Source organism: Egretta garzetta, unplaced genomic scaffold, assembly GCF_000687185.1.
Source record: "Egretta garzetta isolate BGI_Z169 unplaced genomic scaffold, ASM68718v1 scaffold382, whole genome shotgun sequence".
NCBI classification, from domain to species: Eukaryota; Metazoa; Chordata; class Aves; order Pelecaniformes; family Ardeidae; genus Egretta; species Egretta garzetta.
The window spans coordinates 1-13806 of NW_009258793.1; the positions used below are offsets into that span (position 1 = coordinate 1).

General features: G+C 43.8%; 1 protein-coding gene and 1 long non-coding RNA gene across 2 annotated transcripts; one reads left to right on the forward strand and one right to left on the reverse strand.

Annotated features, from left to right (window-relative positions):
• The first annotated feature begins 18 nt into the window (after positions 1-18).
• Positions 19-4876, forward strand: LOC118451755. Its single transcript, XR_004841305.1, has 3 exons — positions 19-2331; positions 2992-3039; positions 4451-4876. It is a non-coding gene; the product is annotated as an uncharacterized LOC118451755 (long non-coding RNA).
• A 15-nt stretch (positions 4877-4891) lies between these two features.
• On the reverse strand, positions 4892-13397 carry KIF20A (kinesin family member 20A). The gene is made up of 18 exons (XM_009649580.2): positions 13211-13397; positions 12628-12717; positions 12377-12496; positions 11771-11909; positions 11491-11678; positions 11256-11400; positions 10342-10542; positions 10000-10111; positions 9830-9901; positions 9162-9305; positions 8915-9080; positions 8498-8659; positions 7674-7813; positions 7475-7577; positions 6592-6799; positions 6112-6203; positions 5702-5839; positions 4892-5178 (listed from the first exon to the last, which is right to left on the reverse strand). The coding sequence occupies exons 1-18, from the start codon at positions 13367-13369 to the stop codon at positions 4906-4908; spliced, it is 2652 nt and encodes an 883-aa protein (XP_009647875.1). The 5' UTR covers positions 13370-13397; the 3' UTR covers positions 4892-4905.
• Between the last annotated feature and the right edge of the window lie 409 nt (positions 13398-13806).

Consider the following 13806-nt stretch of genomic DNA (forward strand, 5'->3'; position numbering starts at 1 on the left):
TTTTTTTTTAAGCATCATTCTTGAAAGTCTTATGCCTTTGAGTCCTCCATGCATTCCTAATTTAACTGTTATTTCATTTATTCATTTTTTTGAAAACAGGCGTAGCTAGCCTGGGAAGGCTGACAGATTTTGAGATCCAACAATGAAAGGGAGCAGTTAGAAAAATGCCGATTCTCCTTATGGCTTTTGTTTGCTTAATTAGCATTTCTCCATTTTGCACTAACCACTAAAGGTCCCATAAAGACATCTGGAAATTAAATCCTAATTCATCAGGAAATGCCTTATTCTGGAGTTAAATGATAGTTCTCTAACACAGTAAATTCTTCTGCTGTCTTGTACTTCTCCTTTTATCTCTTTGTAGGGATGTACAGCCTGCATTTGAGTTGTGCTTTATTGTTTTACATTGTTCCCTGGGCAACTCCAATTCTTAATATTGACCTCCCAATGTTAGAGTTTTACCTCACCCTCTTTCTTGATAAGTGTAGCCTGGTAACATTCTTGAAAAATAGAGGCGGTAACTAAGATCAAGTACCTTGGCAAAAAATGTTCCACTGCATGAAATAGATGCTGTATATTGTCTGTATTAGTAGACACCTCTCACTCTTAGATTAATGACCAGCTCTGATAAAGGCATGAACCCATCTATTACACTCATGACACCCTCCAACAAACTTTTCAGTTATAAAATATTTGGGGTTTTTCTGTTCTGTTTCTCAGGTCCCACGCTCACACTGCAATGCATAGCGTCCCTCTTCCTTAATTCTCCTCAGAAACTGAAGTCACGTGCCATACAGTTTGACTTGTGTTCCCAAATACATGTAATATTTGCCAATGCCACAGTCCTACACCCCTCCCACTGTCAGTTACACCATCTCTTGCCGTGAACTCTCCCAATGTGCAAAACGTAAAGCATTTTGAGTGAATTTATCTCAGTCAAATGAAGGTGTGTTTAGCGGAATGCCAGACCAGCAGAGCACTGCTGCGTTCACTCTTTATCTTTCTTGCTATTGCTCTCTCTTTCCATGTGTTATCTGTTGTTGCAGGTTATTGCTGAATTGCACAGTTCTTCCTGCACTCATTTCTGGATTACAGATTAACATCAGACAAAAAATTTAAAAAAGAAAGAAACAAGAAGCAATCTTCTACATCATTTCTTCTCCCTCAGGCTCCGGAGAAAGTTTAATCCACACAGGCTTGTTTTCCGTGCCTCTTAATGCTGCTGTGACCTTCCTTAGCACTGAGCTTTGTCCTACCGAGCTTTCTAAATCTCCTTTTTCTGCTTCCACTCTCAAATAGTGCCCATCTTTTGTTCACCAGTTTGCCCTCTAACTTCTACATCTTGAGAAACACTTCTTGCAGGAAAAAAAAAAAAAAGTCATCTTGTTTGAAAACATCATCCATTGTAATGTGTGATTTTTAACATTTCAGCTGTTTTCTTTTAAAATCAACTTCCTCTTGTCATAGCAATTGCGTATTCCCTGCTGACTGGAGACCCTGATTATTTTTTTTTTGTAGCAACAGGCCATTGCAGTACTGTCATTTAAACAGGTCTGGTGTTACAGTAGCGAAGAATACACTAAAAATGCGTCCACGGGTTATGTGTTTGTTGCGTTCTCAGCCTTGTTTCCCCAATTCTTCTACCCCTTTTTCCTTTAATAAAAGGTGAACTCTTGCAGAACTGGAGCATACCAGACTGTGCCACAGGGGCAAGTTCCTACACATCAAAGCAAATCGTAAGACAGGAGAAAGGGCTAAGAGAGGCAAACTTGCATTTTTCCTTGACACCTCCCTATTTATGCTTGGTGGCTGCTGTTGCTGACAGTGTAGATCTCCAGTAGTAAGCTAAAACCATTTGATGTCACTGAAGAGATAGGAGCTGTAGCCAGACCTAGCTCTTCTTAGGGGTGCCAGCACCCTGCATCTGCAGCACCACTTCAAACTCCAGCCGTGTTGCTAGCTGCTGTGGGCTTGCATGACTCAAAGAAACAACCCACATAGTCAGGATCATGTCATAAGTAAAACAGTCAACCACCTATTGTAGCTTCTAAGGGAAACTTACTCAGGGTAACAGTCTACATTGACATCACTGGGAATTTTCTTACTTTCCAAAGGAATTGGGCTCTCAAATTGCTCAGCTTTAAGGTATGCTGGTAATTGTTTTGCCTTCATCCTGTCCAAGAGTCTTTTAGGTCCAATCTGTCTCTTACAATACAAGAATTCCAGGAAGGCAGGGAGGGGAGAAAAGCTACCATACTCACTGTGTCCGGTTTATTTTTAACAGAGATTTCCTTGGATGAGTGCTCCCATTCAAGTTGGATTAGTCGGATTCTGGTAAGTGATTTTTCGGGTTACATCTCCTATTTTAAGAGATAGTTGTAGATTTTTTGGAGAAAGTAGCAATATTTGCACTTTGTTTAAAGGAAAAAAGTTGAGAGACTTAATGAGGCTACAGCAGTTACTTCACTTCCATATCTGTAATTGATAATACCATATTAAAAAAAGCCATTAGTAATGAAGAAGCTGCCAAGAAAAGCAGGAGGGAAAAAGAGAGGGAGTGGCAAAAAAAGGCATGTAGCAGCCTGATTAGAAAAGACGCTTTAGCTGCTGCCTCCATATACAAAAATTGGAATCTAATCCAGTAGGTTGATGAATTCTTGAAACATTTGGTTAACAAATTTTTGCTGTTGTCCAGCATTTTATGTTGTCATGCACACCAATGCAAAACACTGAACGGACATCAGATGATAATTTTATACACACTTGTAAGCATGGTATTGATGCATTTAGTACTACATTGCAGGTACATGATTTCATATGGTATAATGCAATGAGCTATAATGCAGTGAGAAATAAAGGTTACATAGCACTTCATGGAACTTTACCTCACTGTGTACCAAAAAAAAAAAGCTTTCTACTAGAAGACCATGCCTAAGGGTTTTGAAACTTCTTTTAGCACCCTAAATATTGCAAACCCATTTTTGTCTCCTCTAGTCTTGTGTTTGCAACACCCCTGTGTTGTGCGCTGTTTCCTCAAAAAAGGTACGTATTCTGTTACATTATTCTTACTTTAATGTCACACTCCCAGGTGCATGCAAGGTACTGCATAAAATACAGAAACAAGTGGTCATTGCCTCCCAGAGCATACAGTCTTAATTCCCATATAACAAGTGTGATAAACATGAGAATATTCAGAAAAGTAATAACTATGTTACTCATCAGTAATATACAATAGCTTAATGGGGCTCATTTTGTTTACAAACTCGTAGCAGCTTGAGACACAGCTACATAGGGATAGTGAACGAGAGGTGTGGGCAAGTAGTTTAACCATGCTATTTTAAGCTAAGTTTGAGCTTGGTAATGCAGAGTTAAGAATCACTGGCATGATTCATAAAAAAGGCTAATGTCATCCAAACAATATTCATGTCCAGTAAGGTTATGGCTTCATTAAATACAGTCAGAGCCCATTTTATTTTCAGCTAGAAGCTCCTCTGGTTATACAGAACTCTTGACTACATGCTTGTAATTTGATAAATATTTTTCCATAAAGAATTTTTCATCAATACAGAAATAGCTCAGTACTGAAAATTGTCTTAGAAACAATATTCATTATAGATTGAAATCATAATGAGACCTGGATGAGTTACCTACAAATAGCTCAAGTTTCCAGTATGAACAGGGTTCTTAAATTCAACTAAGCCTTATTATTGGTTTTTTAAACTTGACAAGCTGCCAACTGTACCTTAAACAATGCAAGCTGGAGCTGAATCCGTTAAAATATTGAGCAACTGAAGTAGCTCTTGACTTCCAGAAGACAATACTGAAATCTTATCCGATGCAATTGCTTTACAACAAAGCAGTCAGACAGGTTTCCCTGCCTGGCATAGAATAGAGAATTGTGGTAAATAAGTGTCACTAGGCTACCTGGAGATGACTTCACAAACTAGCATAGCAAGTGTGGTACAGTTCTTGATTTTAACCAGGGCTCTCCATTTCATGGAAAGATTAGACCTTAAACTGTATTTAAGAAATTGCAGCTGTTAAATGACCTGGCAGCTTAATTCACTTTACTGTGAGATGACTCTTACAAAAATAAACCTTTTATTCAACTGAATAAAATCAGGCAGTAAGTTAAATAGGCAAGTACATTATATTTAATAAAAACACCTTTAGGAAGGTAAGTTTCTATCACCAGCAACAACCTCAGGCAAGTAAGTAGATTCCTACCTTTATGGTAGTAGCAACAGCCATTTCTTGAAGCTATAGCCTATCTTGTCGCCTTTTAAGCAGGGATTCATTTGCCCTGGTCTTGTGAGCATAATTCCTTTGTAAGAAGTTAAAAAAGACTTAAAAACTCTTCACAATCCAGGAAATTTAACCAGATGCATTGTCCATCTTATTTTACATTCAAGTGCTTGTTATATATAATCATTTTACTGTTTCTTTTGCTTAGTTCTATGTCCGTAACACGCTTGGAGCCAGAATTGCAAGCCAAGATCCGAGAGAACAGCCCTGAACTAGAACGTGTATACTTTAATAAAGGATTATAATTCAAGGAAGGGAAAATATCTTTCAAGGAGGATCTTGTGAACTTATTTTTGAATTATGTGCCAACATAGTTGAAGATGAAAACTCAACTTTTAACTTGTCCTTTTGTTAAACAACTTTGATCTTCTGCATTATTTTATATTTAAAGACTTTCCTTGTTGTAGTGTTTAAGTTACAAAAGGTCATTTTGTCCACTTTGGTATCAATTAAAAGTTTAACCATACATATCCAAAAATGTTTACATAAGCTCTCAAGCAGCTACAATAACAATAAACAAGCACACAAAGAAAAATAGATGTTATCATATTGGATTTGCCACCTGTTCCAGTAATAGTGGGGCAGGGATCTCTTTGTGAAAAGTCATAGGGCAACTGAACGAAGTTGCCACCCTCTGCCAGCAGCAGGACGTGTAGCTGAACGTGACAGAAGATTATGCAGGAAGGGCTTTTTACCAGGAGGCTGATTTGGTTGTACATTTTCCCTGTTGGCACAGAACCGTTTCTTTAAGGTCGATGTTGGAGGAGCCTGGAGCTTCTGCACGGTGTGGTACTGTTCAGCAATACAAGCTGCTTTCTTCCGCAGGTCTAGTTTTACCAGCATCATGTTGTTCTGCAGTTCTGCCAGTGTTTGGTCCTGAGAAAGGGAAGGCAATATTATAAAGATATGACAAGTTGGCTAACTCCCTGGTTACTGTGAACTGAAGAGGATAAACTGCCTTCGCCAAAATTCACTAGCTGGTGTGCTAAATAGGGCCATGCCTAAAAGCTTCTGCTGTCAACAGTGTAGCTGTTCAGTAACAAAATAGGAACAGTAAGGCTCAGAAAAAGCTGAATCCATCCCACTGCAAACATGCTGCCATAGCAACTGTGATAGAGTGAAGCAGATAAGGAAATGAGAACTCTGAATTCTCCTGCCTTAAGTGCAGGCTGTCAGTTAACTTGAAAAGGAACAATTTAGGTCTCCTTTGGATAGTTAAGCATGGAGTCTGACTCAGCCATTGAAAAAGTTAGCAATATAGCTCCCTTAATGTAATAGGCAGTATGTGTCTAGAGAATAAGTCATTTGCAGCTGCAAGAACCTAGGTGATTCTGATGATTATGGCAAAGAGCATAGACTATATCCTCCTGTGCAACCCATAGCAAAACAGCCACATTACCTGTCTGGCCAGAATGTCGTCACATGTACAGAGGGTTTCTCGAAGTTTCCCTGCACTTGTACTGTGGCAGCACGCCCTCTCTGCAGACTGAAGAGACTCCCCAAGTTTTTGTAATTCTGAACGCAACAATCTGACATTCTGCAGGAGAGAGAGGTTTAATACAACAGCTAGTTTTGACATTGCTCTGCAAAAAAAGCCACTCCAGGGTAATTCAGACATGCAGTACTGAGAGAGGATCCCATCTGAGTGAGGTACCACAGCCTTCTACCTCTCTAGTTATGGTTTGTTTTCAACAGACCCATTTCAGCTTCAACCATTTGTTTAAAAACCTGGAAACAGCAGCTCCAAAAACTGTTTAAACCAGCAACCCTGCAAGTGTTCCTTTCTGTAACATAGAGAGATAGAGTTACCTTCTGTCCGTCTTCCAGCTTCCTGTCTACATCCACAGTAATGGGTTTGGCAGAGGGAGGTGGCTCCAGTAATTTCTGGTACTTGCGCAATTCTAGAAACAGACAAAAAGTAGTGAGCAACAGTACATTCATAAGCTTCCAGTGTTTCTGAAGTCAGGACTTCCCTTGAAATGAGCTGCCACAGGCAAGGTGAGAAAAGCTTTTTGCAGACATGCACAAACATTCCAGGCTTCTCCCTTTCGGTTGCACAAAGGGACTTTAGAATTTGAACAGGGAGATGATCCTGCCCTAAAGTCTAGTATCATGTGAAAATGAAGTGAAACCCTGTCCATCCAGCACATTATTCCTATCATCTACAACTCGTAACAGTGGTTTCAGGATGTCCGAATCCATTGTATCCTACTGAAAAAAGTATCTCTAACCCTCTGTACAAGGATCGCTCAGGCATAGTTCAGAACCAGTGCAGCATCACTGTCTTACCTGCTGTTGCGGTATTTAACTCCATTTGACATTGCTCCAGTTTGGCTTTAGTATCTACCAGCTCCTGTTGTAGAGTGCATGAGTTAGCCACTCGCTTTGATCGACGCAAGCCTTGCCCCGAGTCCTTTTGCTTAGTATCCAGGCTCTCCAATTTCTGTTTTGCCTCCTCCAGAGCAGCTTGGAGCTCCTCAATCTTCTCATCACGCTCCTTAGAAAGCAAGTTTGTTCAAATATTCAACAAGATTCTCTTAACACAGCTTTTTCTGAAACTTTCAATGTCTTTCTCCTGGGAGACTTTCTCAATCACACACTTCACATGTTGGACCCACAGCCTTTAATGTCCTTTCAGTGAAAAAAGTGAACCCGTTTCCTGGGAGCCTAAACCACTCTTCTACAGCCTTCTAGAGACAAGGGATTTTTTGAGAGTTGGCATCTTCAGAGAGGTCTGCAACAAGTCCCATAGGCTACTCAAACGCCATAGCATGAAAAATGTAGACAGGCCCATACCCATCATCACAACTAAGATTAAGAAGAGAAATTCACAGAACTCATGTTAATCTGAAGAGTGCAAAGCAAGCCATCAGCAAAAAGGAATAAGGGGGGAGAGAATCATGCTGAACAAATAGATATTCAGGATGGTTGCATATTAGTTTCTAGTTTAAGGGCTGAAAATTAGAAATCCTAGTGAACTACTGTAAAGCAGTAGACGAGAAGTAAAAATTGCGGATCAAGCTATCAAATAATACCACAAAAAAAAATAACAGCAAAAAGCAAAATCTTTCCTTTCAGTTTGCATAAGTCACCTTCCCAGAATCAAGTACCCCAGAGTCCCCTCCCAACCCACTGCCACTTTCCTGATGTCATTTCATTGCCCTGAAAATACCTGAATCTCCTCCTGGTAATAGTCGGTCAGTGACTCCTTCAGGTGATTCAGTTTATCCTCATACAGTTCCTCCAGCAGCTCCTTCTGAGCATCTATATGTTGGCTACAAAGAGAGCAAACAACTACATGTCAGGGTCTGGCAGTTCTCGGTACTGTAGCTCACCCTGAACACAGGGAGGAAGATCAGCATAAGCTGTACCTGCACCGTTGTTCCTTCTTTTGTATGTGCTCCAGCATCTCATTCCACATCTCCTCACGGAGGCGTATTTCTAGTTGCAGCTTCTCCTGCCGTTCTTGCACCAGCAGTTCTCGTGCAGCTTCCACTACACGCAACAAGTCCTGCAAGAAGGACACAAACTCCATTGCCCACACTGCACAACTGAATTAAGGCCTAGAATAAACTAGGTGATCCCATACCTATAGGCTGGGTGATCTAGGTTTAAGAGTCTTTTAGTTACTTGGAAAGAGAAGTTGCCAGGTTTGGTCTTAATTCCTCTCCCATGAGATGGCTTACTCAACACTGCACTCCAGATGGAGCCATCTCCAGAGCAGCTTCCCCTGCTGCATTGCCCAGGGCTACACCTGCATTTGCTACCTTGACACATTACAACACAAATCTCTGTAGGTATACAACTTCCATCTTTGATCTTTCAGCTATTCCAGCTGCCCACTTTGAGTATCTAGGAAGTTCGATTATTCTTCCTCAATTTAGCGGTGTGTTTTCCATGTTTTCTGATCTCTAGATTTCCCTTGCAGAATAGGGGTTATAGGTCTGCACCCAAGCTCTTACTGTCCCTATTCCACAGATGACAAAGTGTTTCCAAATTAAGCATGTGCTTCAGGGTTAGACCAACTGTGGAATGTTTTCCTCATGGATTCCCAGTTTTCTGGAGTCTGTATCCTTCTGAGGTTCTCTGTAACCTCTTGGTATAGTGATGAGCCCTAGATCCGCCCCCTAGGCCAAAGCTAACTCATGTTCTTGCCACTGTATCCATAAAGGCTGTAAAACAAACCACAACCCACCTCCTTCTCATACACGGAGACATCTGTTTCATCCTCACTGTCTTCTTCCAATTCCACTTCTTTTGCCTCTGCCTCTGGACCCTGGCTGGTTCGCCGATTGTGCTCTTTGATGATTGATTGTATGGATGGAAGTCCCAGCTTTGTGGGAGGCGCCTGGACAAGCTGAACGGGAAAAGGCCATCATTACTAATCCACAAAGCCTGGAAGTTGTGTAGTCTTTAAACACAGCACTTCTCTGCAACCTGCCAACCCTTTCAGTTTAGCAGAATCTAGAAATACCATAAAGGTAGTAATCCACTGGAGAAGCATAGGGAAGACTTGCAAGCACTCCCCCCTGCCTTAAGATGGGAAGGGGGCCATTCCCACAGAAGCTGGACATATCCCGACCATCCCATGATCCTGGTGTGTGCTACTTACCTGGCTGGCAATGGCTGAGAACTTGGCTACATACAGAGTTTCATCATACGTAGATGCACACTGATTAATGTTGACAATCATGCAAGAACACCCACGTCCAGTGAAGAAACCTTGGAACACACGGGTTAGCTTGCTGTCCCGGAAGGGAACTACAGTCTGCTTCAGCCTATGGGGAGAGACAAGAATGAGCCTGTGGGAAAGCAAAACAGCCTGCCCACGCACTCCCTGTGGAGTTCCAGGTACTCACTTGGACTGCTGGTTCTGGCGCAGGGCAGCAATGCAGCGACCCAGTGTGTGGAGGGAGGTATTGATGTTGTTTGCTTCTTTCATTCGGTCCCCGCTTTTCTGGTCTTTGCAGCGCTCTGACCCCGCAAGGTCACACAGGGATAACCTGAGAAAACGCAGGCAATATTCACATAATCTACTAGGTTTGTCCTGTTCTAGCCAGGTTTACAATTCAGACACCCTGCGATCGCCTACCCTGCTCACCTTCCCAGCTTCCCCTGAAGGGCACAGAAGGCTCTTTTGGGGTGTATGGGCTACTGCTGGACAGAAAGGCTACCCTTAGCAGAGGGGTTACACAAGATAACAACACGAGCTTTGCAGTGTCAAGTTCAAAGATCCTTTGCCAGTCCTCAGGACAGCCACTTCCCAGGTACTGAGACAACCCATTTCCAGATAACTACATCCCAGGAACAGACATTGGCAGCACTTGGATCAGCTCTGCTGCAAGGGTAGGGTTACTCACATTTACCTTCATGCAAAAAGCCTGAGAACTACCTCAGAACTTCCTTTGAAATACTTTCAACAAGACCTTCCTCAAGATACTTCCCATACCCCAGATCCACAACAAAAGACACAGGAAAGTTGAGTCCACAGAGAACACCCCCAAATCCTAGAGATCACGAAACTTACTCGCTGATTTTTGGAACAATCTCGCTGCCACCTTTTTGCAAGTGCAGAATCCGAATGGAGAAGACGCTGTGACTGTAAAGAAACATGCAGATATTTTAAAAGCGAAATGCAACCTTCAAAAGCCCCTCAGAATTGTATGCCTGCCTAAACAACCCCCTCCCCCTTCAGACCTGCGACTGGAGTTCTGGTTCATGTGGGTGCTAGCAAAACTCTGGTTTTTCCGACCCAGTTTCAGAAGCTTCCAGGCTTCATCAGCGTCACGGACATTGATCCAGTTCAGATCTGGAAAAGCAGGCATGCATTGGGCAAGGAAGTTAGGAAACTGGTAGACAATTATCTCATCCCCAACTTCACCATTGCATTTCCTTAACAAACAACATTCCCGTAATCCAGACATCTGAGATCTTCAAGAGGCCATCATGCTCCCCAACACATCACTGCTAAGCCACCCACCCACTCAGTCCTCAAGTCTCCCTAGTAGGCCAATAAAAATGCCTTTCGGGTAAATCTACCTTTCACATAGGGGTTGCCAGTCTGGTCTTCACAGAGCCGCAGTGTCTGCCTCTTGCGGTTCTGGCCAGGTAAAGCTGGTTCTAACAAGTCATAGATTAGCTCATTGTAAATCTCAAAGAAGGAGACCCAGATGGAGAACTGCACATCTCCTGCATTGGTGAGTGAAATGCGATCCAAGTCAGCCCAGCGAGGGCCCAGTTCTGGGGAAGAGATAGAGAAAGGAAAAAAGAAAAAAAATCAGGATTGCAGCTTTTCATGGGTCCAACCTGAACTGTTTGGCTGTACAAAAAAGGAAGGCTATCCCAGACTCTAACCTATTCTATATACCTCCTCTCATTTGGACCTTCACTAATGCCTGTCCCCAGTCAGTCAGCTTAAGACTCCATTTAACAGCATCCTCCTTTCAGTGTAAGGACTTTTTATACAGTTGATCTTGATTCCAGAAGTCTAGGATATTTCATCCATGAACTCTTCCCAGTGTAAGTGGAGCTTTAGTCCTTGTTACGTCAATCACTCCATGCTTCTGGATACCTAATCAGCTAGCAGTTTCTAGGTTTGAACATCTGGGCACAGGTACTCAGTGCAGCCTGTCACTTTAGCACCCTGCTTTCCAGCTATCCCCATCGCATGGCATTCAGCTGCTCAGTAACCATATCCCTTGAAGTGTGTATCAGGGAACTTTTCATTTCACAAGGCTTGAGTTCCTGTGCAGTGGTGAGTTCTTCGTATGTTGGCAAGACATAGGTACAAAGTTCTTCAGCCCCGAAATCCTTCTCTTTCAAAGGGAAAACTGTGATACTACAGCACCTTTGCTCCCTTACCAACAACACAGGATCCAAACAGCCATCACCCTTTCTCCCCGCATCCTCCAGCAACAAGCAACAGGTAGTACACAACAGGCTTCCAGACATACCTTCTGTCTGGCTGATGTCTGAATGGTTGGTGAGTTGGCTAGATGAAGAGAGGCCAGCAACTCCACTGTCAAAACTGCCACTGGTGGTGGCCTGGAGCTGAGATTCGGCACTATGACTCCTCTTCAGTGGCGTTAACAACTCCTCCTGGAAGGAAACAAAGAACATGAGCATGTATGTAATATGGCACCATCCTTTCCCTATTATTATTAAACCTCCGAGAAGCTGTGTGCTTACCTCCCACAAACCACCCCGCAGCACGGTCTGCTTCCTGGTCTCCTCCTGTCGCACCTGCCTGCTGTCCAGCCAGATCACCTCACTGGAGAGGAACGGCTTCAGATCCATGGCTGGGTACAGCCGGTCCCCCACACTGTTGAAGATGACTGCTAAGGAGCGAGGCAGGATCCCCCCATCTTTATTGCTGCCTGAAGCAAGAACAACAACAGTGAGCTGAGCATTCACGCGTAGAAGCAGATAACTTCCTCAACAGGCTACTAACAACTGCTGCTCTCCTTACCCTGAATAGTGTGAGTCTTCCCTGAATTGGTGATGCCGTAGGTGTAAACCAGCCAGTTCTGCCCATTCAGCACATCTTTTACCACCTGCTTCATTGTCTCATCAAAGAACGATTTCTGCCCCACATCTGGTCCAAAGATCTGAGAACAAGACACATGAAAAATGGCCTCATGTAGATCTTTCTTATCTTTTGACTGTTGATGGTTGTTCAACTGATATTATGTAGTCCTTTGTTCCCTCAACTAGCCCCACATCATGAGCAAGAGACCCACCAGTAATTCCGGTCCAAGCCCCCTACAAAAATAAGGTGTTCGCTTGCTTAATCCAGTAACATCCGATATCACTACAGCCTCCAGTGCGTTTAGAACCTCATGAACAAAGCAAGAGTTTGGCATTTGCTGCCAAACAAGTTGTCAGGATCAGCTTAAAAAGAGAATAACTAAGGAAACTGCAATAGAAACAAACTTATGTAGAGAGGATTGTATGATACTACATAGTTCACACAGCGCCTTGGAATCGTTGTGTATTAGTAAGCCAGCTTTTCAACCTGTAAGGCTGATTTAAGCTTGAAAAACTTCCAGATGGACTGTTTGTCCCAGTTGCCTACCTGGGTGAAAGAGAATCTATGCGCTGCTTGTCCCACTCCACGTTCTGTGCTCCGCATGGTGAAGGAGTCCTTAGGGGCTCTTAGAAGAAGGGTCTCTGAATTCTCAATGCAGACACAGCCCTGAAGAATACATAAACCCTCATCATCACAATGGCTTACAAGAGGCCACAGCACAGACAGCAAAGGATAATAGCATCTCCCAGCAGGCACACAGGCAACCAGCTCAGAGACTGCTTCATTCAGTGCCTCACCTGGTCTTCCCCTTTTTCCACTTCTGTAGATTTCAGAGGTCGAACTCTCAGATACACCTTTAATTTTCCATTATTGTCTTCAGCTACAGCCTGGAAAAATCAGCACAGGTTAAACATGATAGCCAGAGAGGCAGTACACAGCCATCCATCAACACTAAAAGGAACCACAGCATGGAACACAGGCGTGGCTACCCTGACTAGCGCTCAGTATCTAATGGGCACCTCTCTGCTCCCAAAATACCCAGCAGTGCCAGAAGCTTTCTTAGGCATTTCCAGGCACACCAACATTTCTTTTGTTTATCTAGTGAATCAGATCAACAACCTGAAGACCTGACACCAAAACCAACCCCCAGATCAAGCACCACACTAAGAGGCATCGTATTAAGAGACACTTACTGACAGTGCCCTTCATAACGCACAATGCTTATAAGAGGAACTGCTGCTCCCAATGCAACATTTTGTTCTAGCCTCCTCTGAAGAGTCTGTGTTGGCCCTGCATCACAATGCCTTTGTGCAGGGACACAGCAGCCACAAGTCAAAACAAGTCAAATTCCTGTTTGTGACAGAAGAGCTCCAACCTCACCTGCTGGGAGCCCTCCAGATTTGGAGAGATGGCAGAGAACTCCGACAGCAGGTCCTTACGCACATCAGCCCCAAACCCTGCTGCTGTGGATTCAAGAACAGGGGATGCTGCAACATCATCATCAGAGAACAGCCCTGGGGAGGCAAGTGCTTGCGCCATGGCGTCTCACACGGCTCCTAGAGAAGAGGGGGCACTGTGAGAACATGGTGATGTTACAGCAGCCTTCTAGGAGTCCAAGCTTTCGCTCCCCACGCATACATCCCCCAGTCTGCCATCACTACCATATCCATCCATCCCTCCCTCCCTCACAAACGCAGAGCGCCAGACGGAACCGTCCCTCCACACACACACTGACACACAGGGTGCCGCTGCAAATGGGCGCAGACCCACCACAACCACTCAAAACCCCAGATGGGGCCCAACAGATATAACGCGCCCACAGGCCGCCCCACAGGGCCCCGTACACAAACCACGCACAGCGCTCCACACAGGCCGCCCCCCACAGCACGCACAGAGACCACCGCGCGGGGCCTGCCCGTACAGGCACGGTGACCAACTGCTACACGGGGCTCCTCCGCACGCACACGAAACCCCGC